The 25,698-nt window shown below is 43.9% G+C and overlaps 1 protein-coding gene across 1 annotated transcript; it reads right to left on the minus strand.

The window, feature by feature from the left end:
• Window positions 1-5,349: 5,349 nt before the first annotated feature.
• On the minus strand, window positions 5,350-25,480 carry TLDC2 (TBC/LysM-associated domain containing 2). Its single transcript, XM_040434934.1, has 6 exons — window positions 25,394-25,480; window positions 13,187-13,354; window positions 9,213-9,365; window positions 7,480-7,575; window positions 5,888-5,964; window positions 5,350-5,765 (listed from the first exon to the last, which is right to left on the minus strand). The coding sequence occupies exons 1-6, from the start codon at window positions 25,424-25,426 to the stop codon at window positions 5,630-5,632; spliced, it is 663 nt and encodes a 220-aa protein (XP_040290868.1). The 5' UTR covers window positions 25,427-25,480; the 3' UTR covers window positions 5,350-5,629.
• Window positions 25,481-25,698: the final 218 nt, after the last annotated feature.

Consider the following 25,698-nt stretch of genomic DNA (forward strand, 5'->3'; position numbering starts at 1 on the left):
CTCCCCAGCAACAAATGTAACACCTAAGTGAGCTAGGCTCATTAGCAAACGCACAATAGCAAACACCGAGGATAGAATTATTCTTAGGCTAGATCCCGGTTTTCTTCCTAAAATGGTATCCGATTTCCACCAAAACCAGATAATTCTACCTTCCTTTTGTAGTAATCCCTCTAACAGTAGAGTGTCCAGTTTCCATTCACTAGATGTAAGACGCTCGGTTTTACGGTATCTTGAGGTTACAAAAGAATTCTGTAAAACCAATAACCTGTTAGCCTTATTCTCAGGTAAGAATAAGGGTCTAAAAGCTTCCAAATCTTCTCTAGCATGATGGATTAGAGATTCTATTTCTCTTTGTTATGAAATCCAGGGCCTTCCTTGCCCCTCAAACCTAAGAGCCCATTCTACCCGAGCTATGTCCTCTTCCCAGGCCGAGAGAGCCAGAGCTTCTCTAGAGGACATCTGTAAAGCTGCCACATGGTCCAGCATTCACACCTTTATGAAACACTATAGACTAGATTTATCTAGTAGTTCAGACTTGTCTTTTGGACGTAAAGTCCTTCAGGCGGTCGCCCCCCCCCAGTTTATAATTTTTTATATCTCCTTGTGGCAGTCGGGGTGGAAAGCCGGAATTAGACTTACCGGTAATTCAGTTTCCACGAAATCACCACGACGGCACATATACAGTACAGACCAAAAGTTTGGACACACCTTCTCATTCACAGAGTTTTCTTTATTTTCATGACTATGCAAATTGTAGATTCACACTGAAGGCATCAAAACTATGAATTAACACATGTGGAATTATATACATAACAAACAAGTGTGAAACAACTGAAAATATGTCATATTCTAGGTTCTTCAAAGTAGCCACCTTTTGCTTTGATTACTGCTTTGCACACTCTTGGCATTCTCTTGATGAGTTTCAAGAGGTAGTCCCCTGAAATGGTTTTCACTTCACAGGTGTGCCCTGTCAGGTTTAATAAGTGGGATTTCTTCCCTTATAAATGGGGTTTGGACCATCAGTTGCGTTGAGGAGAAGTCAGGTGGGTACACAGCTGATAGTCCTACTGAATAGACTGTTAGAATTTGTATTATGGCAAGAAAAAAGCAGCTAAGTAAAGAAAAACGAGTGGCCATCATTACTTTAAGAAATGAAGGTCAGTCAGTCAGCCGAAAAATTGGGAAAACTTTGAAAGTAAGGGCTATTTGACCATGAAGGAGAGTGATGGGGTGCTGCGCCAGATGACCTGGCCTCCACAGTCACCGGACCTGAACCCAATCGAGATTGTTTGGGGTGAGCTGGACCGCAGAGTGAAGGCAAAAGGGCCAACAAGTGCTAAGCATCTCTGGGAACTCCTTCAAGACTGTTGGAAGACCATTTCAGGGGACTACTTCTTGAAGCTCATCAAGAGAATGCCAAGAGTGTGCAAAGCAGTAATCAAAGCAAAAGGTGGCTACTTTGAAGAACCTAGAATATGACATATTTTCAGTTGTTTCACACTTGTTTGTTATGTATATAATTCCACATGTGTTAATTCATAGTTTTGATGCCTTCATAGTCATGAAAATAAAGAAAACTCTTTGAATGAGAAGGTGTGTCCAAACTTTTGGTCTGTACTGTATTCCCTACCCTAAATTTGGTCCTGAGCTTGGAGGTTATGAAGTAATATCCTCTTGACTTATTTATTTATTTTTTTCTCACCACCTTGTTTTTGTCTCTGTAATTTTGGACACACTGGTGCTGGTGTTGGGAGTGGGGGATTTAAACCCTCTCTCTGTTCCTGCCCCTACAGAGGTCAGGGGTCAATCTCCTTGTGGCCGTCGTGGTGATTTCGTGGAAACTGAATTACCGGTAAGTCTAATTTCGGCTTTCTGGCATTGAGATTCGGTAGAGGCAATGTCCTCATGCATTCTGAATGGAAAGAGATCCGTTCAGGATGCATCAGGATGTCTTCTGTTCCGTCAGCATTCCGTTTTGTGACCCTACACAAAACCGCTGCAAGATGCAGTTTTGTATCCGGTCATAGAAACGTAACAAACCAGATGCATCACTAAAAACAATGTAAGGGTGGGTTCACATCTGCGTTCTGGATTACGTTATGGCTTTCCGTTATAAAATGGTTATAATGGAAAATAACGGAATCCATAAGATTGAAGTCAAAACGGAAGCCTTTAGAGGCATTCCGTTTTGCTTAACGGGACCCAGACGGATCCGTTATGCTTCCCCATAGACTTCTATTAAGACGGAAAGCAAAACGGAATGCCTCTAAAGGCTTCCGTTCTGCATTCCGTCATAACACAAGTCTATGGGCAGCGTAACGGATCTGTCCTTCCGTCTTATGGATTCCGTTATTTTCCAATATAACCATTTTATAACGGAAAGCCATAATGGAATCCAGAACGCAGATGTGAACCCACCCTAAGTCAATGTTGATGGATCAGTTTATTTAGGATCCTAAAAAAACGGATCCATCACCCATTAAATTTCAATGTATTTAGTGACAGATCCGTTTTGTTCCGTTTTGATTTCACACAACTGCATCCTAACGGAACGGATGCATCCTGATGTGCAAAATCAAAACGGATCCGTTTAATTCCGGTTTTGAGATCCTCTCCCGGACTCATTCATTTGTATGGAGTCATGCAGGGGCTGACTGGGAACTTAGAGTGGCCCTGGAAAAAACCTAAAAGTGGCCCTATGTTGTAGGCAGGGCCAAATTGACAGAAGGCAGGAGCATCACATGTATGCAGGTACAACGGAAGTAGTAGGGACAGCAATACCATACTGCCGAACAACAAGATACTGCCGCACGCACCACTGTATGAAACTATCACGGTCTTGTGAACAGCAGGTCGGCTGCCATCCAGGTGCATAAGTGTCTGATGCTCCTATATTAATTAAGGGTGCATTCACACGATCGTAGGCAGTCTGTTGCCGACTGCAAACAGCCACTCATTGACTTGAATGGGTTCGCAATCCTCAAGATACAGCGAAACGTAGGCATGGATCGGAAGCACTTCCGTGGGCTTTTTGGTCAGTGCCTCCTCACCGCAAAGATAGGACCTATCTTTTGCTGTATATTGCAGATCGCAGACTCATTCAGGTGAATGGGTCTGTACCACAATACGGGATTCTCACGGCCGGTGCCCGTGCATTGCAGACCACAATTTGCACGGACAAGGACGGCTTATGTTCATGTGAATGTACCCTAACAGCCGGTTCAGACCTGAGCGTTTTACAGCGCGTTCCTACGCGCTGTAAAACGCTCAACAAGGAGAAACCAATGCCTCCCTATCGGCATGGTTCTCACCTGGGCGTTTTACAGCGCGTACGATCGCACTGTAAAACGCCCGACGCCCCAAGAAGTACAGGAGCTTCTTTGGGGCATATGGTCACGCGTTCCCGTACATAGACTTCCGGGAACGCGCGACTATGGGCGTGCTTGTTGCCGGGGCCGCGTCTGTAAATGCGCAATACAATCGCGCATACAGAGCGCTCCTTCGGTACGCTCAGGTCTGAACCCAGCGTAAAGCTGGGAGCATCAGATCATTATGTACCTGGCTGGTGGCCATGAGGAGGGCATCAGCCCACCGGGAAGTTTCCCTGAAGGGTGTATGTCCAGTAGACCCCTGGGACCATGCACACATCTTTTTATTTTTGTACGGATCCACATGGCTATTCTGCACATCATAGAATACAGACATAGGGCTCATGCACACAAACGCATTTTCTTACCCTGTCCTTTCCGTTTTTTATGTGGACCGTATGCTGAACCAATAATTTAAAAAAAAAAAAAAAACGACAGTTAGGGCTCATGCACACGACTGACCGTATGTATTTTGCGGTCTGCAAAAAATGGATACGCAAAAAAATGCGGATTACGTCTGTGTGCATTCAGTATTTTGCGAGCATGAGCTGTCACTCTCAACCAAAATGAATGAGCCCATCAGAAACAGATGAATTATTGGCAGGCTTTAACAGTAACAAACAGGGCTAGGTTCCTGCTTAGTCATCTCATCTGGCACTGTCAATCAAGGAGTGGAAACAAGACAAGCAAGGGTGCACAGAATGGTTTGGGCCCGCCCTCAGTGCACTGAACTGCTAATTTGCATATGGATTAAAGGTACTTTTCCTCCAGAATAAACCAACGGATTGCTAAGGACTCATGCACATGGCCATAGTTTTGGCCGCATTTGATCTGTGTTTTTGCAGGTCGGATGCGGACCCATTCATCTCAGTGGAGCTGCAAAAGATACAGACAGCACACCGTGTGCTGTCCGCATCCGCACGTCCGTTCCGCCTCCCTGCAAAAAAATAGAACATATCCTTTTCCTGTCCGTTTTGCAGCCAACGATAGGACATTTTTACAGAAGTAAAAAAAAAATGGTGCCATGCACTCAGCCGGGATCCGTGTTTTGAGGACCGAAAAACACGGCCATGTGCATGAACCCTAAGTGAACAGTATCATTACATTCAGCTGAGCTAGACCTACAAGGTGCTGTGCATGGTTAAAAAAAGAATTTGTGGTGACACTCCCTTTAAGGTCCGTGCTGTCATTCAGTAAGAATGTTAAATTCTGACCCGGTCATGTGATGGACACGGCTCATTACAAGACACTGCTCAGATAACCGCTTGTCACATGACCAGGACAGATTGGTATCTCCCTGAGAGAAAACAAGGAGAGTTCCTTCTGAATTACTGCAAACAGATCTCTTCAGTCTTTACTCCGATATGATGTTCGCACTCAGAACTCCATATTTCTTCTAGTGGCTGTTCTGAGTATTGCAGCCTTGTTTCATTTAGACTACATGCACACGACCGTATGTGTTTTGCGGTCCGCAAATTGCGGATCCGCAAAAAAAAAACGCATGCCATCCGTTTTTTTTGCGGATCCATTGTAACAATGCCTAAAACGGACAAAAATAGGACATGTTCTATTTTTTTTGCGGGGTTATGGAACGGACATACTGATGCGAACAGCACACGATGTGCTGTCCGCAATTTTTGCGGAGCTATTGAAATGAATGGGTCCGCATCCTATCCGCAAAAAAATAATAATGGAACGGACACAAACAACGCTCGTGTGCATGTAGCCTTACTTGAATGGGACGATATTCAGGACAGCTGGTTTTCAGTTGGAGCATTACTGATATTAATAGGATTGTTCTGTATTTTGGTTAAAAACTTGTATTCTTTATTAGTAATGTGGTTGTGAATACAGTAGGAAATAAGGGACAATGGGGGTCAGTGTTCCTGACCTTAATTTATTATGGGGGACCATGGGGGTCAGCATTCCTGACCTTAGTTTATAATGGGGGTCAGCGTTCCTGACGTTAATTTATTCTGGTTGGATTGATGTATTTTTGATACATAACAGAGTGGTCAAGCACTTTTCTCTATACATACATTAAACAGACATCCCTTGTTCATCAGTCTTTTGTAAAAGTTCACAGTCAAATGCTGCCAGCGTTTCTGTTCGATCAGCGCAGCCACTGGCAGATCAAAGATGTTATTTCAAGTTCATTGTCTGATAAGGGAATCATCATAGACCTTCACTGTCAAGGAGAACGTCTCTACTCAATTGCAGAAGATGTTAACAGTCTCTTGAGAAGATGGATCACTCAAAACTCAAGTGAATGCCCAAGCTTCGAGGCTGTGAATGTGGAATTGCTCATTGCTGGACAGTATGCTGTTATTGAAAGTTTCACACCATTGACTTCTTCCATTATACAAATCTCCATCCAGCCAAAGACCAAAGTTACCGCTGTGGACGAGAACAAGAAAAACAATAGAATAGAATAGACAGTTTAGTTAAAAAAAATAAAAAAATGCTGTAATTTATAATAGAGAAATAAAAAGAAAAAAAGTACTTTCTATATTACGTACCATTTGCTTCCACCAAATGTCAGTGACTGGATGTCCCCTCTAACAAAAAAGTTATTGTTCCCTGTCCATCGAAAAACCTGAAAAAAATAGATTTATTAAAAAAAAATTCCCAGGTCTGGTAAAAGGAAAAGTACTAAAGGACTTCAAGGCATCAGATTATCCAGATTGACTTTTCAGACCTCAGGGGCATGGCCCATCAGAGGGTCTGTAATGTGGCTGAGGTGCTTTTACTTTAACCTCCGTCTGACTCAATAACTTAGTGTCCACATTCTCTGGGCACATGCAGTGGTTGGTTTTATAGCGGCCCTAACGCTATGCTGGGCCCCCTGGACACCGCAGAAGTGTCACCACGTGTTGTCACTCTCTGGATGGGATGGTAAGGTGTGGTGCACCCCAATAGGAAATAAGCCCAGAGAGTCAGGGTTTGCAGTTAACCAGGGTGCTTCTTTAGTGGAGGAGCTCAAGAGCAAAACAAGGCACTGAACTGGCTTCTCCAGTTTCCCTTGTAGCAGAAGAAGGTTCTGTGCATAGGAAAGGCCTAAGCTAGATGTCTGTCTCTATCAGAAGGCTATGTCCGGATCCATGGCTCATTTGTCCGGCTGGTTCCCTTGTCAAAGGGCTGATGACCCAGGGTCTGTAGCAGATTATTCCCATCTCAGCATCTTCTTCTGGTCACTCATGCAGTCTCTCCTACATGAACACTGGTCTCTATCTGCAGACAACTAGGGGCTCTGACTACTGTAACTAGAACCTTCTAGTGGGAGGGGTGGAGTGGAGAAGTACAGCCTAACAGCAACAATGTTACATTTTCAGTCTGCCATAGACTTGCATTGAGCCTCAATACAAGTCAATGGGAATGACTCAGCAGGTTTCAGACGTAAACAACAGTCTAGACATAGCTTAACTAGTCAAAAGGTCATTGCGTCTGTTTTTCCCCGCCAAAACTTAGCTCTGCGCATTCTTTTATAGTAACTGTGGAAACGTATTAGCTTTTCAGTGTGTAGGTAGAAAGTCCCAAAGTCTCTGTCCACAGAGCAGTTCAAATACAGTGCAATAAGTGCTCTTCCTCTTGGATGACTTTGCAGGCTCTTCCTCTTGTATTTCATGACTGCGTACTGCTCAGGACAGCTGGACTTTCTTTTCTTTACAGATGCCTGCTAGAATCCTCCCAGGTAAGTGCCTCACACCCCACTCCACCTCCGCTTCCACAGTCTCTCTGTACCTGTGCACTTTGACCCATTTTCTAAACTGGGGCAGACCTGGTCACATGGTTTCCCCTCAATTAAACACCCTGATATTTTAACTTCTCATCCCTTTTATAGCTCTGTTGCCACTTCACAAATTCAATCACCCCTCCCACTAATATGGTACAACCCTGGAACAGTAACATATACATGATATATATATCAACATAGTGGGGGGGGGGGCTACTCTACCATATTACAGTACACAAGTTAAATCTAAACAAATTTTCTTTAAATAGACTATTTTTATTGGATCGCTTTTTAATGTCCTCTAATTACATCAGATGGATCACAATATCTAGATATGAGATAGACGATAGAAACATGAGCTGTAGAAGGTTTCCATACCTTTAACTGTGGTGAAAAGCTAAATAAGAAAGTCTCTCCTGTGCCGTAGAAAGTGGGGCTAAGCTTGAGTTCATTGGAACAGAAGCCTCCAAACACCTGCAAGAGAATAAATATGTCAGACCAGTGGTCCGCAACCAGCGCAGGAGCCATAACTGGCTCGTGACCCCCAGTCTTGTGGCTTGTCATAGTAGTCCTCAGCTATACCCATAGGCAAAGGTTACAATACAACATTTACCTTAATAATATGGCACTCAAATCCTAACCACTGTAGCTGTGCCAATTTCAACAGTATAATAATACCATTGTGTCCAAGGCCTGATTCAGACAGCACATAGACCCACCGGAAAAAAAAAAAAGGATGCACCGGGATGTCTCCATTTATGTCCATGTTTTGTGGATGGTAATCATAATGGCTGTATTTCTACAAATCTTTGCAATCACTTTATTATTCCCTTTTTATCCACATTTTTCGTTAAAACAATCTCAACCATCAATCATAGTTAAATGCGGCCTCCAAGCTAGGAAAGGTTGGATACCAATGTATTAGACAAAGAGTATCTGGGTATTCATAGTGAGCACCCTTAATTACATGTAAGTTCTGTATTTCCATGGCCACAGAACACCAGTCTGTTGTACTCTCATGTGCCAAAAGGGCTTTTCAGGTCCTTTAGCTACAGCTACAACTTTTAAACAAAGAGGGGAAAAATTTGAGGTGTGTGCGGCGCCCCTTTTTTTACATTAAGCCACGCCTCTAACTCCATCCAATTTCTCTCAATACACGCCCAATCATGCTTACACTTTGTGCCCCCTTTCTATAAGATTGCCCCCTTAGTTACCCCTCACTATAGTATTTCCCCTTTGGGGCCCCCTCATAACAGTGTTGCTTACGTACTACCCCCCTCACAATAGTGATGTCCCTAAAGTTTTATTACATTTTTACAAAAAGCATCAATTCACCTAGCCCCTTTCCCCCAGTAAATGGAGCACATCATCCCGGCTGGTGCCCTCTCCTGCTCAGCTCAGCAGGAACGATGACATCATTGCATCATGCCTGCCGGGCAGAGCTCAGGCCGGTGAACGGTGGAGCAGGATGCTGACGGCTCCCCGCCTCACTACTGCATTCAACTTGATCCAGTTGAAATCTACAGCCCATTCGGACCACGGAATAGCTACGAAAATTAAGGATCTGGGACAGTTGGGAGACATGCTACAACCTCTGCACCTCCTAGGGGCAGATTGGCCGTAGACCATACAGGGAATTTTCCCGGTGGGCCAATGCCCAGGGGGGCCACCTGAGCCCTCCTCACGGCCGGCCAGTGGCAGTTTTTGGGGATGTATTTTGTGCTGCTGAGAGTATTTTGGAATGAACTGTGTGTGGTACTTGGCTCTGTTGAGGTGGTATAATGTGCCACAATATAGTATTGCTGGCCCTGCCTTCCATCAATTTGGTCCTGACTACAAAACAGGGCCACTTTTAGTATTTTTTCCAGGGCCACTTTAAGTTTCCAGTCCGCCCCTGGCACCTCCTATAGTAACCCCACTCAATGTGAGGGAGGGGGTAGATCAATAAGAACCAGTTATGTCTGATAGAAATGAAATGCCTGTTATAACAAATAATCGGCCTCTTGTGCGGCTCTCCTGGGGCGTGGACTGGCTGATGATAAATCACTTTATGATCTCATACATGGTTGTGAAACATTTTTCCCTGCAGTATTCTGTGGGAACCTTCTTACCTTCCCCTCATCATCCTTCACAACCAGTAACACCGGTGAGCTGATGGTATTCATGGTGCGATACATAGTCCTCAGGCTGAAGCCATGTTTGTCTGTGCTGTACTGCAGCCTCCAGTTATAACCAGTGACTTTCGGTGGCAATTGTTGAGCGATCTGAAACATTGAAATCACATAGTATTCTTCGGTATATGGCTTGACCATGTGGTTTCCAGTGCAGTGTGTTTGTCACACAAGGTATAAACAGCAGCCAGCATTTTTACCTAGACATGCCAACCATCAGGGCAATCCCTCAGTAATAAGGGGTATTCTGGGCCTTTAAGGGGTTGTCCAGGATTAGAAAAGCACATCTGCTTTCTTCCAAACAAAAATCAGCACTACACCTACCTGCTCATGGTTTGTATTTGGTATTGCAGCATCACTACACTACAGCGAATGGGCCTGAGCTGCAATACCACATGCAGCCTGTGGACAGGTGTGGCGCTAGCAGACGTACACAGTGATTTTCAAAGCCTGCTGGCTTAATAGTTATGGGGGACGTTTATTAAGACCGGAGTTTCATACGTTGGTCTTAAAGGGAATCTGTCACCTGGGTTGACCATATTAAGCTCTCACCATTGCCATGTTTAATAATATACCTAATCTCCTGCAGTGGTTTTCTTTCTTATATTCATGCTTTCATTTTGCTAAAAAAGCTATTTTTGTATTATGCAAATGAACCCTGAAGGTGCCCAGAGGGGCGTTATTCTTCACCCTCTGAGCCTAGTAACACCCCCCTGCAGTACCTTAATTTATAGCCCAAGCACGCCTCCTTGTTATGCAGTATCGTCCCACAGCCTAGTTTAACGGCGCCGCCCCTTCTGCTACGTCAGCTAATTCATTCAAGACACACACACCTGGAATCTGCGCCTGTGCGATCCAACTGCTCCTGAGGGCAACGGCCTCAAAAGTGTCACTGGGCATGTGCCGAGCCCGGTGACGTCTTCTTATCGCTGTTGCCCTCAGGAGCGGTTGGATCACGCAGGCAGTAGGCGGTACTGCGCCTGCGCGAGATTTCAATCAGACAAATTGAAGATGGAGCCTTAATACAAGCCACTTACTAATGTACTGTGATTGTCCCCCGCTGAACCTTTTCATCCACACTCACTTAACCCTCTACACTCCTCCTCCCCTCCATGATCATGGTCATTCATTCTCAACAATCACAGTATGTTCACATTGGTTACTGCTATAGTTGGGACTCTGTCATAGTATGTACTTACACTTATAGTACGTACACTTACACTGTTCACTATTATAGTCTGTCCATAGCGCTACTCTTCCACTTCTGGAGCTATATTCATAGCATTCTGCAGATCTGTTTACTATACATCTGTAAATTTGTATATATGTAGCTCATCTGTATAACTTGTTCATAGTACATCTGTATATTTGCCGTCTGTATAGCAATATAGAAACAGTTCATCTGTATATATGCATACATCAGCACATCTGTATATCTGTATACATCAGCACATCTGTATATACATATGTATACATCAGCACATCTGTATATACATATGTATACATCAGCACATCTGTATATTTGCTCTCTAGACAGCAATATAAACCCCTGTATACTTAACTTATTTGTACATAATCATAATATTCCTACTTTCTACACTATCCTTATCTGTATATAACTTGTTTTTATTGCACTTGCTGCTCTTTGCACTTCTGATTAGATGCAAACTGTATTTCGTTACTCTGTATTATACATGTGTAATGACAATAAAGTTGAATCAAATCAAATATTGCCTCCTTTGCTGGCTGGATGCATTTTCCCATCATATTATACACTGCTTGTATCCATAGTTACGACCACCCTGCAATCTATTAGTGGTGCCCGTGCTTGCACACTATATGAAAAAGCACTAGCCTATGTGCGCTCCCACGGTCCCGGCCACCAGAGGCTGACGCTTTTTCCTATAGTGTGTAAGCACGACCACCACTGATGGATTGCAGGGTGGTCTGTAACCATGGAAACGAGCAGTGTATAATGTGATGGGAAAATGCATCCAGCCAGCAAAGGAGGCAATATGGACAATCACAATACAATAGTAAGTGTCTTGTATTAACTTTCTCTACATGATAAATGCCATTTGCTAAAGTGAGACAGCCCCTTTAAGTTATTTAAATATATTCAACCGCTTCCTCCCACCCAACACACACACTTGTTTTTTTGTGTAAGAACACCAAATTTATGTTAATCATGGTTTCTTGATGGTCAGGACTGGCTTTGGCAGGGCTTTAAAAAAAAAACACACCTTTAGGCCTCTTTCACACGGGCGAGTTTTCCGCGCGGGTGCAATGCGGGAGGTGAACGCATTGCACCCGCACTGAATCCGGACCCATTCATTTCTATGGGGCTGTTCAGATGAGCGGTGATTTTCACGCATCACTTCTGCGTTGCGTGAAAATCGCAGCATGTTCTATATTCTGTGTTTTTCACGCAACGCAGGCCCCATAGAAGTAAATGGGGTTGTGTGAAAATCGCAAGCAAGTGCGGATGCAGTGCGATTTTCACGCACGGTTGCTAGGAGACGATCGGGATGGAGACCCGATCATTATTATTTTCCCTTATAACATGGTTATAAGGAAAAATAATAGCATTCTGAATACAGAATGCAAAGTAAAATAGCACTGGAGGGGTTAAAAAAAAATAAAAAATCATTTAACTCACCTTAATCCACTTGCTCGCGTAGCCCGGCATCTCCTTGTGTCTCCTTTGATGAAGGACCTGTGATGACGTCACTCCGGTCATCACATGGTACGTCACATGATCTTTTACCATGGTGATGGATCATGTGATGACCGGAATGACATCACCAAAGGTCCTGTTGCTGCACAGAGATCAGATGAAGACAGAAGGAGATGCCGGGCATCGCGAACAAGTGGACTAAGGTGAGTTTTTTTTAACCCCTCCAGCGCTGTCTTGCTATGCATTCTGTATTCAGAATGCTATTATTTTCCCTTATAACCATGTTATAAGGGAAAATAATACAATCCACAGAACACCGATCCCAAGCCCGAACTTCTGTGAAGAAGTTCGGGTTTGGGTACCAAACACGCACGATTTTTCTCACGCGAGTGCAAAACGCATTACAATGTTTTGCACTCGTGCGGAAAAATCGCGGGTGTTCCCGCAACGCACCCGCACATTTTTCCGCAACGCCCGTGTGAAACCAGCCTTAGTCTTTGAAGTTTAGCATGATTATTGTCACCTTCATTCTGTTGCGATGTAGCTTCTTGATGTTAAATCGCAGTGTAGCTCTAACCTAATTATGATATTCTGATAGATTTTGGTGTATATTTACCAATGCAGTTCAGCTAGTCTTTTAAAAACCTCAATAGCTGCTCCATATACACCAGTATTACTAAATTTGCCCCCAATGGTGTGCTCACTATGAAAGAAGACCACGTGAGTGCTATGGAGCCTGGCAGTGAACTCCCACTCAGTGTTTTAGCACGGTCCCTGGGTCCGTGTTTTTAGCACGGATGCATGCTCTATTTGTCTGTGTTCACGGATCCATCACACCCATGGGTCCGTAAAAGCCGGATGACTCACAGACAGCAAAAAACGGACACACAGACCACACATGGATCTATCACGGACATCTTCACGGAGGCATCACTGACCACCTTTTCACGGATTTAAGCATGGACACGGATGTGTGAATGAGGCTTAAGAGATCTGAGTATGCCCCATTGAGGGGCACTTAGCAAAACAACGTACTTTTCTCTAAAGTGAAAAGTGCACTAGATGCTTATTCCTATAAATTGGATTCCAGCTAATTTTTCGGTCACCCTTCAGAAAACAGAAGCCACAATTATTTGCTATAGATACCTCTTCTCCTTCCCCTTCAGATAATTTTAATAAATCTCCCCCTTTGGTATTGAAGTAAATAGTCTCTAGCATTAAAACAACGATCATTTACCTGCTTGACATAATCACTCCCTAGAATTTGGCTAGTTCCAATTAAAACTGGTTCCTCCACTTCTTCTTTGGGTTTTCCACATACTTTTTTCTGTTTGTTCACTTCAGAGTCGTCAATAATCTCATAATCGGAGTCATCGCTGGATATTGCCTCCTGCAGGTTATTTTTCTGTTAGACAGAAAAGTTATAGATGATTTCATAGTTTCTGCACATAAAATACATTGTCCTGGTTCACAGCAAACAGGGCAGTTGCACACAAGTGTTAATTGCTTATTATAGCACCCATATTATAACAAAAAATCCCAGTCCGAGAGACACCGATCTCATGGGGGCCCACAGCAAAGCTTTATGGCCGCCTGAATGAAGATTTCAAGGAAATGTGTCATCAAAAATATTATCTGCCAGTTAAAACCAGATAAAGACGTCTCCTTTTTTTCTAGTCTGCCTTTATTTTCTCATTGCAGAGTTTTTAATTCTATTTCTTGAACATGATTATGGGGGGCGGCCATCTTGCCCGAGCTGTTCTTAACAGCATTTAGAAAGCATTAAGAAAATTGCTTTACAATTAGACACAATGGTCAGGAGCTGACCCTATTGACTTCTATGGGAGAGCTTTCTAGGAATGCTCTGTAACCTGTGCAGAGGTCATTGTACTAGGGAAGAATAGATAAGCTTTCACCTACTGTGAATGGTGGATCCTGTCTTATCTATACACAGAGGTGATCTGTACAGACCAAGAAGTGGCCCCTAATATTAAGCTTAGTGGCGAGTGTGAAAACTGCAGGATTTTATGGTTTTTGTTTAAATATAGATATTGACATGGAAAATAATAAAAATAACATTAAACAATGGGTCATTTTCTGATGACACATTCCCTTAAAGAGAAATCTTACTAAAGGTCAACTTATCTATTATTACATTCAACAAGATCTCTAGAGTCACAATAAAGGAATTTTAAACAGGTTTTCCCAGAGTAAAATATTGATGACCTATCCTCAGCGAGGGTTCGACTCCCGGTACCCCCACAGATCAGCTGTTGGAAGAGGCTGGGTGCTCGGTTAAGCTCTGCAGCCTCTTCCTAAGCCTCTAATGTCACATTCATTGGCCACATGGTTTAGGTGAGGCTCAGTCCCATTCAAGTGAATGGGCTTGGGCTGCATTATGAAGCAGAGCCCCTATAGAATGTATGGAGCTGTGCAGTGCTGCGGCCTTTCAAACAGGTGATCAGCAGGGGTGCCAGGGCCCAGACCCCCACCATTCTGATATTGATGACCTATCCTGAGAAAAGATCATCAATAATGTACTCCTAGAAGACTCCTTTAAGAATCTTCTTCCATGTGGACTTCAAGATGTTTGACTGTTCTTGAAAATAAGAGTACCATTAAAGTGGCCATACACATTAGACCAGTGATGCCTAAGCTGCGGCCCTCCAGCTGTTGTAAAAACTACAACTCCCACCATGCCCTTCTGTAGGCTGTCCAGGCATGCTGGGAGTTGTAGTTTTACAACAACTGGAGGGCCGCAGGTTGGGCATCCCTGCATTAGACCTTAAATATTGGGTTGGGTGGCCAAACACCCGTCTTTAGGCCAAGCAGTCCAGTTTCCCGGCTACCTTTCCTCCGTCCGTGGTTCCATGCTCAGACAGCAGCATTGCACTGTCAGAGCATTCGCTACAGACTGACTGAGACTTTCTCTTGTAATAAAATAGGTCATTGCTCGTCTTCAAGGTGCAGAGGTGGTTGGCAATTCAACATTAAAGGGTGGAGACCAAGATTATTATCTAGCTGCCCTTAGGTGTCGGTGTAATCCTGTGCCACTGCTTCTTGTTCTGAGTAATATGGAATCAACAACCGATTGGGCTGAAGGCGTTAGAAATAATTATAGATATGAAAAAGTGTATAATTCCCACGCAGTGAAGAAGGATCAGATAGGCATTTTAACATTCCTGATCCTTTGTTTCTACAGAGAATAAGTGGCCCTAAATGGGTCTCGCATCCCTTTTTTCCTTGTCTCTAAAGATAAACATGTTTGACGTTCATAGGGAAGCTTGGTGAGACAACTTTTGGCTGAACTGGCATTGTATCAGCAATCGTAGGCCCGTAATCAACTTTACAACCTCAAGGGGTCAGTCGGCCAAAATCGTCGCCAAACGACTGTTATCACCAGGACAGGCTGCTGGCGGCTGTATATTTATTCTTCAGCGGCCACCGCAGGAAGATTAAGGAATTACATCACCCACATTGAGATTTATTTATTATGCTCAATCTAAGTTCCCCAGAAGTATGTCTTTGGAGTGTGGGAGGAAACCCACGCAAACACGGGGAGAACATACAAACTCCATGGAGATGTTGTCCATGGTCGGATTCCATGCAAGGCAACAGTGCTAGCCATGTAAGTCCTCAAGTGTGAGAGCCATTCTTTGCAGCAGTTCTATGGCTAATAAAGGAAGGTCCAGGGCATCTCCTTTAAGCTAATTGTCAAATTGTGTTAGTTTTAGAGCAATCATAATGATAACGTTGATTAGATACCATGGAAGCAGGGAAAGTGGCTGCTACAGGGCCCGAAGTTAGAAAGGAGCCGAGGAGGAGGACAAATGGATGTATTTTCAGGGCCCATAGTGTGGTGTGTATAGTTCTCCTAGTCCTAGCACTGTTTTTACTCACCGTTCCCTGTTCTTCTCCCCAAGGTGCCTGCACTGCACTATGACCTAGCAGCGCGCAGCTTCAAGATGGGACGTAGTGCATCAGCTCACAGTGTAGTGGGTGCCCCCTACCTCTCCTCCACACACAACCACCCAATATTGCATTGAAAAGTGAGTTTGTCTTGTCAAATGAGATGGCCAAATTGTAGGAAAATATAAGAGAGAACATTTCTGTGTACACTATAAAGAATGAGAAAAAGGGAAATCAAGGGCATGAATATTTTTGCAAAATCATGTGAATATGTTTGTAAAACTTCAGAACATTACTATTCAGAAAGCAACAAATTGATCCCAGTAGCAGGTTCCCCCGTAATCATTTTTCTGGGGGACTTGGCCAAACCAAACAACTGCTTTAAAGTGAAATACGTTACGTTTTCCATCCGAGGACTTTATAAATTCTGTTTTATGCAGGCAGAAGTGAAAGATTAATAATCTGCTTAAAGGGGCTGTCTCACTTCAGCAAATAGCAATTATCATGTAGAGAAAGTTAATACTAACCATTTATTTATGTATTGTTATTATCCATATTGCTTCCTTCCCTGGCTGAATTCATCTTTCCATCATATTATACACTGCTTGTATCCATAGTTACGACCACCCTGCAATCTATCAGTGGTGGTCGTGCTTGCACACTATAGGAAAAAGCACCAGCCTATGTGATCTCCCGCGGTCTCGGCCACTAGAGAGGTCGGCACTTTCTCCTATAGTGTGCAAGCACGACCACCACTAATGGATTGCAGGGTGGTCGTAACCATGGAAACGAGCAGCGTATAATGTGGTGAAAAAATTAATTAGTAAGTGCCTTGTATTAACTTCCTCTACATAATGAATGCGACTTGCTGAAGTGAGACAACCCCTTTAACTGGGTCTGGAATCTGGAATTATTGGCAACAGATGTAGTCTGGCCATGTTCCTGCCTAGCCGGTCATATTGTTGGTGTAAACACATTCTGTAATGGTGAGTTGTTGGCTAAATATGTCCCATCTTGTAGTGTAAATAGGGCACTTACTGACTCCCTACAAAACTGCTACATGTAATATTAGGCTGAGCTCCAGTTACAAGCCGTGTCGGTCTGCCATGACGCCAATGACAACAATGTCATTATGTGTTAAAAACATTGTGTGTTTACCAGTAAATCTTTTGGTTCATTGGGTCCAACAAACATTTAATGGCCCATTAAACTGATGCAGCTTATCTTCTTAGATGACACCTGGGTGACGTCCAATCAATTTAAAGTGCACCTCCAGTTATAACTTTCTATTGACCTAAATAACAGATGTATACAAGTATATATGGATCAGATTCCTTCTGGCAGCTGCAGACCACCCAGTGTCTGGCAGATCAGTAATTGTAATGATGAAACAGTGAACCATTTATTGACAAGGGCTTAAAGTGACTGTCTACTCAGCACCTCAAAAATGATATCCAAGTCAGTACCTACTGGAGAGGATTACCTGATATTTATGTTCCTCCGTTCTTGTTGCATGGCTGCTTTATAGCTCATCTCCATTAGGGCAGAGCTGTGATCTGTGACTACAACTTAGCTACATGGCCTACAGGGAGTCTGAGGTAGTCTAAGACACACCTCCTGTGCCATGATTGGTTCAGGCTGCTCTCTCTCCCTCCCCCTGCCTCCTCAGATTGGCTGCTGTGTATAAACATGAGTCTATCACAGACTCACCAGGGAGTCCGGGCAGAAGAGCTGACATCTATTACAGCGAGCGCAGAATGATGATAAAGTACAGATTACTGATGAGGATGTTAATTATTAATTAATGATTAGTTAATTGGAACACACATACTGCGGGCCTCTTGCACACAAACGCTTTTTTTTCCGTTTCCGTTCCATTTTTTTGTGTTCTGTTTTGCGGTCCATATGCGGAACCATTCACTTCAATGGGTCCGCAAAAACAACAGAAGGTACTCCGTATGCATTGCGTTTCCGTATTTCCATTTCGTTCAAAGATAGAACATGTCCTATTATTGCCCGCAAATCACCTTACGTGGCGCCATTCAAGTCAATGGTTCTGCAAAAATTTTTTAATGCATTCGTATGTCTTCCGTATACGTTTTTGCGGAACCATCTATTGAAAATGTTATGCTTCCGTTTCTGTTTGCGAACGGCAAAACGGAACGGAAACACTACTGAAACAAAAAACTTAAAAACTGATCCGTTTAAAATGGACCGCAAAATACAGAAAAAGCCACATGGCCGTGTTCAAGAGGCCTTAGTATGAGGGAGCCTGGAGGGTCACATTAATAAAATTTCTTAGTCTGCATTCATATATCTGGTTTTCACAATATTTAGTTTAAATTTTTGAGCTAAAGCTCACACTTTCAAGATAGACCCGGGTTTCGGCGGCTGTCCAGCGGTCCCGAGACAGCTGAGGTATGTCCCAATTTAAAATGTATCTGCGGCCTGAGAATGTATTCAACTCATGACTCAGGGGCACAAAGTGGGCATAAGAACTGTGTGGGTAATAACTACTGATGTCCAGAGGACTAATATACACTTATTAATCCAGCACCTATTCCAAGTTACCTAATACTTAACTTTTATTTGTGTATTAGTAAAACGAATTGCTACCTTAACTATATCTTAAAATTGCAGTGCGTTACAGTCCTCACTTGTCTATTAGAGTACTATAGTGTTATGCAGCATCCCCTTCCTGTGGGATACAGGTCACTCCTAATCACCACTGATGCTGCTGGCTGCGCGCTGCCAGCATGCTCAACATTCAGTGTGCGATTCCCCTTATGCTGTTTGGGGCTGTAAACTGCACTGTATTAAAACTAGAGCCTCACGCTGCCCCCCAGCGTGAGGCTCTAGTTTTAATACAGTGCAGTTTACAGCCCCAAACAGCATAAGGGGAATCGCACACTGAATGTTGAGCATGCTGGCAGCGCGCAGCCAGCAGCATCAGTGGTGATTAGGAGTGACCTGTATCCCACAGGAAGGGGATGCTGCATAACACTATAGTACTCTAATAGACAAGTGAGGACTGTAACGCACTGCAATTTTAAGATATAGTTAAGGTAGCAATTCGTTTTACTAATACACAAATAAAAGTTAAGTATTAGGTAACTTGGAATAGGTGCTGGATTAATAAGTGTATATTAGTCCTCTGGACATCAGTAGTTATTATTTTTGGTAAAAAACACTGCATCCAGCACTAAGGGAAAGCACAGGTTTTCCGTTAAGAACTGTGTGGGGACACTGTGGGGGCATCACTACCTAAGAGAGCATAACTACTGTGAAGGGGGTACTAAGAGGGCATAACTACGGTGTGTGGGAACTAAGAGGGCATAACTATGGTGTGGGGGCATTCTACTGTCAAGGTGGGATTAAGAGGGAATAACTACTGTGTGGGGCACTAAGGGGGCATAATTACTGTGTTAGTAACTAAGGGGGCATAACTACTATGAAGGGGCACTAAGGAAACACAACTACTGTGAAGGTAGTACTAAGGGGGCATAACTATGGTGTGGTGCCACTAAGGGGGCATTCTATTGTCAAGGTGGCACTAAGAGGGAATAACTATTGTGTGGAGCACTAAGGGGGTATAACTACTGTGTGAGGCACTAAGGGGGCCCGAGTAGCATACTCTAAAGTAAACTTTTGACTCCTCCTCCTGTCCAGCTATATTTTCTACACAACTGAGTGGGTGGCAGGGGTGTAGCTATAGGGCAGTGATGGCGAACCTTTTATAGACCGAGTGCCCAAACTGCAGACCAAAACCCACTTATTTATCGCAAAGTGCCAACACAGCAATTTAACCTGAATCCCAATATAGTATATCTTCCATGTACTTTATCATTAAGCTATAATAGCCTGCCTGCATTCAATGCGCTGCCTGTGCTGTTCATAGTGCGCCCTGCGCTGATAAATGGCAGGAAAAGTCTGAGGCATATCGGTAACCATAGACTTTTTCCTGGGTGTGGGTGCCCACATACAGGGCTCTGAGTGCCGCCTCTGGCACCTGTGCCATAGGTTCGCCACCACTGCTATAGGGGAAGCAGCTGTTTTGGGGCCCGAACTCAGGAGGGGCCCAGCCAGGAGGAGGACTAAAAGATTTTGTCAGGGCCCCTTTAACAGTATTATATAATAACTATATATAGTGACAGTATACACATGACATATAGTATATACGTGTAGGTAACGGATGGAGCGGCTGCCGGGCCTCATCTTAGATAGCGATCTTGACTAGCCACAGGAGCTGTACAAAAGGAGGGGGTTGTGGAGAAGTTGCCGGGGGGAGGCGCGTTCAAAAGATTTGCTGTGGTGCCCGGTCATTTCTAGTTACAAGAAAAAATAACCATAACCACCGAAAAGGTGTCCGGCGCCACGCACCCCTATATATAGCAGCTAAAAAGAACTACTGTATTTTACGTAAAACTCACTAGTAATAGATATATTAGAAAGAAAACATACATATATAGATAGAGAGATAAGTAGGCAAAAAAAGGATGCGTACCGACACCTTATAGAGAGGGCCTTATCATAAAACATCCGTGGAATTGCTTAGATGGCAGTATAAATAACAGTATAAGTAGCGGAACTTACTTCACCAGGGAGGAATCCAATAGGATAAAGCTCAAGACACCTTTTCGGTGGTTATGGTTATATTTTCTTGCTTCTAATCTTACCACTAATTGTGATAGTATCTAACCAACACTGGCAGCCTGCTTCATTCCTCTTTCCTAAATAATTTCTTCTGACCCTAGATTTTTTTCTCAAATCCTAGTCCGATCTCTGGCGCCCTCCTGTGCCCTTCACTCACGATCCCCTTGTAGGTGAATTACCAGAAGGGGCAATCTGTTTGATTGACACACTCTATTTTCTTTTTCTCTCGTCTGTACTACATTTCTAGTTACGCCATTGGTAGGTGGGTACGGAGAGCGTGGTAGGTCTTGACTAGCCAAAAGAGGAGGGGTTGTGGGGAAGTTGCTTTATGGAAGGGGGAGGGGTCGGGACCCTGTTAAAAAATTTGGGGCCCTACCTTTGTAAGTTATGCCCCTGCTGATATGTAAAACTAGTGTTTCACCTGCCGTGGGTCACAGGTAGCTAAAGGTACAGGCTGATAATTAGAACTATGGAGTAAATGGTGCATTAGCTGCTTCAGACAATGGTGGATAACAATCAGCAAAGCAAATGTTTGCATCTCTGTATATACTCCAGATGTAATAGAGAATCTCGTGACATGGTTTTCTTGCAACAGGATATCATGTGCCTTAAATTCTAGTTTGCCATAGTTTTCCAACTTTTGGTGTTATTTTCTCAGTTCAAAGTGTATGTCTAGCTCCTAAAGATAATTCAGATCCACTGAGTCTGGAGATTCCAACTTAAATAGGGGTTTTCCAATCTTATACGTTTAGAAGATCATATCCACAGGATGCGTCTGTAGGTGGGGTCCAAGCTTACTCAGTTGTTTATCTAAGGGTTGTATTACACAAAGCGATGTAGCAGGCGATTGTCGGGAGAGAAGCATTTCTTCTCGGAAATTGCCTGCTCGTCAGTGGAGGAGACAGCTGCTATTACATGCAGTGATCTCCTCCACAGTATGGGGAGGAGTGATCGTTATACCATCGCTCTTCCCTATACTGACTTGTTGTTTCCAGCAGTAAATTGTGATTAGACAGCACAATCTGCCGCCTGCAATCGATGATTTTTAAACCAGCTTTTGCTCATTCATCGAGTAATTGGCGGCAGTATTCCACTGCCAGATCATCACTAATGAGCGTTACTCCGAAAACTTGTTACCACTGATCTGGCTGACCATCGGCCAGTGTAATACAGCCTTAACTCTCGTAGATGTGAATACAGAGAGAGAGCCCCAGCAGTTCTAACTGGAGAAATAAAGGTCACTCAATCCCTTTATTGACCTAATAGATGTTGGTCACAGAGATGAGACTCCTACCTATCAAACATCCCACCAGCACCCCACCACCTATCAAACATCCAACCAGCACCCCACCACCTATCAAATATCCCACCAGCACCTCACCACCTATCAAACATCCCACCAGCACCCCACCGCCTATCAAACATCCCACCAGCACCCCACCACCTATCAAATATCCCACCAGCACCTCACCACCTATCAAACATCCCACCAGCACCCCACCACATATCAAACATCCCACCAGCACCCCACCACCTATCAGACATCCCACCAGCACCTCACCACCTATCAAACATCCCACCAGCATCCCACCACCTATCAAACAGCCCACCAGCACCCCACCACCTATCAAACATCCCACCAGCACCCCACCACCTATCAAACATCCCACTAGCACCTCACCACCTATTAAACATCCCACCAGCACCTCACCACCTATCATATATCCCACCAGCACTCCACCACCTATCAAACATCCCACCACTACCTCACCACCTATCAAACATCGCACCAGTACCTCACCACCTATCAAACATCCCATCAGCACCCCACCACCTATCAAACATCCCACCAGCACCTCACCACCTATCAAACATCCCACCAGCATCCCACCACCTATCAAACAGCCCACCAGCACCCCACCACCTATCAAACATCCCACCAGCACCCCACCACCTATCAAACATCCCACTAGCACCTCACCACCTATTAAACATCCCACCAGCACCTCACCACCTATCATATATCCCACCAGCACTCCACCACCTATCAAACATCCCACCACTACCTCACCACCTATCAAACATCGCACCAGTACCTCACCACCTATCAAACATCCCATCAGCACCCCACCACCTATCAAACATCCCACCACCTATCAAACATCCCACCAGTACCCCCCCCCTATCAAACATCCCATCAGTACCTCCCCACCTATCAAACAGCTTTTGCTCATTCATCGAGTAATTGGCGGCAGTATTCCACTGCCAGATCATCGCTAATGAGCGTTACTCCGAAAACTTGTTACCACTGATCTGGCTGACCATCGGCCAGTGTAATACAGCCTTAACTCTCGTAGATGTGAATACAGAGAGAGAGCCCCAGCAGTTCTAACTGGAGAAATAAAGGTCATCCCGCCAGCACCCCACCACTTATCAACCATCCCACCAGCACACCATCACCTATCAAACATCCCACCAGCATCCCACCACCTATCAAACATCCCACCAGCACCCCACCACCTAGAGCATTTGTGGGTTGCATTATAGGGTCACTGTGGCTGGCATATTTGTACAGGCATTGTTGTATGATGGTGCCTATAGGATCCTTCCAGCCCATAAGAAGACACTAGTTCTATAAAATGACATGTGATAATTGGACGCTCTGTTACAGATGGTGATTTGGGGAACTCCAAGCTATACCTATGGGGGCAAGGTGCTACCCTCCACAGCAGCACCATGGCTTTATAAGAGTTTTCTTCTACAGGTCAGTGGTAGCATATACCACTGCAGGTGGAAATACAAATATATTCTGTTCCTTGACTCCAAAAATCTTTATTAGAAAACAATATTTACTAGAGTTAAGCTCTGTTCACATCACGTCTAAGGCTACATGCACACGACCGTATGTGTTTTGCGGTCCGCAAAAAAAACTGATGATGTCCGTATGTCATCCGTTTTTTTTGCGGATCCATTGTAACAATGCCTATCCTTGTCTGCAAAACGGAAAAAAATAGGACATGTTCTATTCATTTTGCGGGGCTACGGAACGGACATACTGATGCGGACAGCACACGGTGTGCTGTCCGCATTATTTGCAGACCCATTGAAATGAATGGGTCTGCATCCTATCCGCAAAAAAAACGGAACGGACACGGAAACAAACAACGTTCGTGTTCATGTAGCCTAATGCGTCTGTTTATAAGCCATGACGTATACATTAAATGGATGTCTCTGACAGATGCCATTCAGTGGCGTCCGTCACCCATAGGGTTCCATTGTAAAAACATATATCTTATTGTATAAATTTTTTGGATGTGTTGCGTAGAAATGGTAGTCTACTAGACTTTTACATAGAGGTTTTTTTTTTAAGATATACTGACATACATATGCTAGCCTAGAGGCTAAAAGGACACTCTCTTGGCCTCCGTCTGGCTAATTTAACCCTATGGACAGATTTGGTGTTTACATGGGGAGCTTTCCCAATATACATGCTAAACGGACATCACAAACATGATGTGAGCACAGCCATAACAGCAAATCAATAGTGTTATTAGTAAAAGGTTTCTCTCATTTTAGTTTTACATTACCGAAGACACTATAACCAAGAACGGTAAGGGTACATGCACACGTGAATGGAGAAAATCCGGTCAGAAAAAATAAAATAAATTGACATGATGTGGATTTTAAAATCCGCTCCGCAGGTAAAAATCTGTGCGAAAAAAATCTGCATCATGTGCATTGAGAATTTCTAATTCTCATATAATACAATGTACATGACCTACAGTGTGGATTTTCCGCACGCAAATCTGTGCAGAAAATCCACACACAATCCTGATCGTGTGCATTTAGCCTAAAACCTCTTTTAGACAACCACCCTAAACTTGCAAGCGGTCTTCTAGGGAGGTGGGCTTCTCAAAGTTGGCATGATATGTGGTGGAACTAAAAATCTGTCACCGGGAATCTGGTCTGGATAAGAGGTGGTCTTCTGAGGAGGTTTCACTGCATGACTATACTCCCTTCTAGGCCCAATCTACAGTATCATGGCTGCAGAGGGATGATTACATGCAGTGGTACATATGTGCCTATCCATATACATACATGTCCATATGGACTAGAAGCATGGCCAGATGTAACTTGCTCTTCCGTAAAGTGGTGCCCTTTAAATACATTTCCCATGTGCTCTGCTATATTAGGCTACTTTCACACTTACGGTATTAATTCCGGTATTGAGATCCAGCAGAGGATCTCAATACCGCAATTAAACTGATCCGTTTTGATTTTGCACATCAGGATTCATCCGTTTTGTTAGGATGCGGTTGTGTCAAATCAAAACGGAAAAAAAAAACGGATCTGTCACTACAACCATTGAAAGTCAATGGGTGACAAATCCGGGTTTTTTAGGCTCCTAAAAAAACGGGATCCGTCACCATTGACTTACTTTGTTTTCAGTGCCGGTTTTTATGACTGGACACGATACCGCAGGTTGCAGCAGTTTTGTTTCCGTTCACAAAACAGAATGTTGACGGAACAGAAGACATCCTGAACGGATCTCTTTCTATTCAGAATGCATGAGGACAAAATGGAACAGTTTTTTTTTTTTACGGTATTGAGACCCTCTGCAGAATCTCAATACCGAAAAACAACAACGCAAGTGTGAAAGTAGCCTTAGCCACATTTACCTATAGAGGCTACACAGGGCACAGATCTCACAGACGGCTCTCAGTACCTCACAGTCATTCCTGTTCCCTTGTTATCATGGTAACGGCAAGTCATCGACATAATAGGCAGCGAAAGACACAGTGACGCCCGCACAGGATCCAGTCAGGCAGGTGTTCTAGTAAATGCTGAGACCTGTAGTGTTTCCTCACGCCTGGTCACTCACCAGAGGGGCGTACGAGCAGCGGATGGTTCTCATCCTCCTCAGTCTGTGTCTGTGCCGGCTGCCTGACAGGAGCTGTGTGACACACGTACACACCCACCACACTGTGCACTCCTCATAAACAAGGGCACCTATGCACACCCAGACCTTTGCCCATACAGGCGGCATTATGAGCGTATCATACGTCAGCACAGGCTTCGAGGATGAGGAATGGTTTGTCATTTGTGTCTGTCTAAACAATTCCTTTGTGTAAAATGGAGCCTCTGTTACCTAGCGGATCAGAAAGGGCTCACAAAAAAAAGACAGAA

This window comes from Bufo bufo, chromosome 6 (assembly GCF_905171765.1).
Source record: "Bufo bufo chromosome 6, aBufBuf1.1, whole genome shotgun sequence".
NCBI classification, from domain to species: Eukaryota; Metazoa; Chordata; class Amphibia; order Anura; family Bufonidae; genus Bufo; species Bufo bufo.

Bases quoted from the DNA above. Each gene is read 5' to 3' on its own strand.
- TLDC2 (XM_040434934.1), bottom strand. From the start codon at position 25,426: ATGAGAACCATCCGCTGCTCGTACGCCCCTCTG. The intron at 9,366-13,186 runs GTAAATGATCGT...TCAATGTTTCAG, and splicing joins GGAGTGATTATGTCAAGCAG to ATCGCTCAACAATTGCCACC. The intron at 5,766-5,887 runs GTACGTAATATA...TCTCGTCCACAG, and splicing joins ACATTTGGTGGAAGCAAATG to CGGTAACTTTGGTCTTTGGC.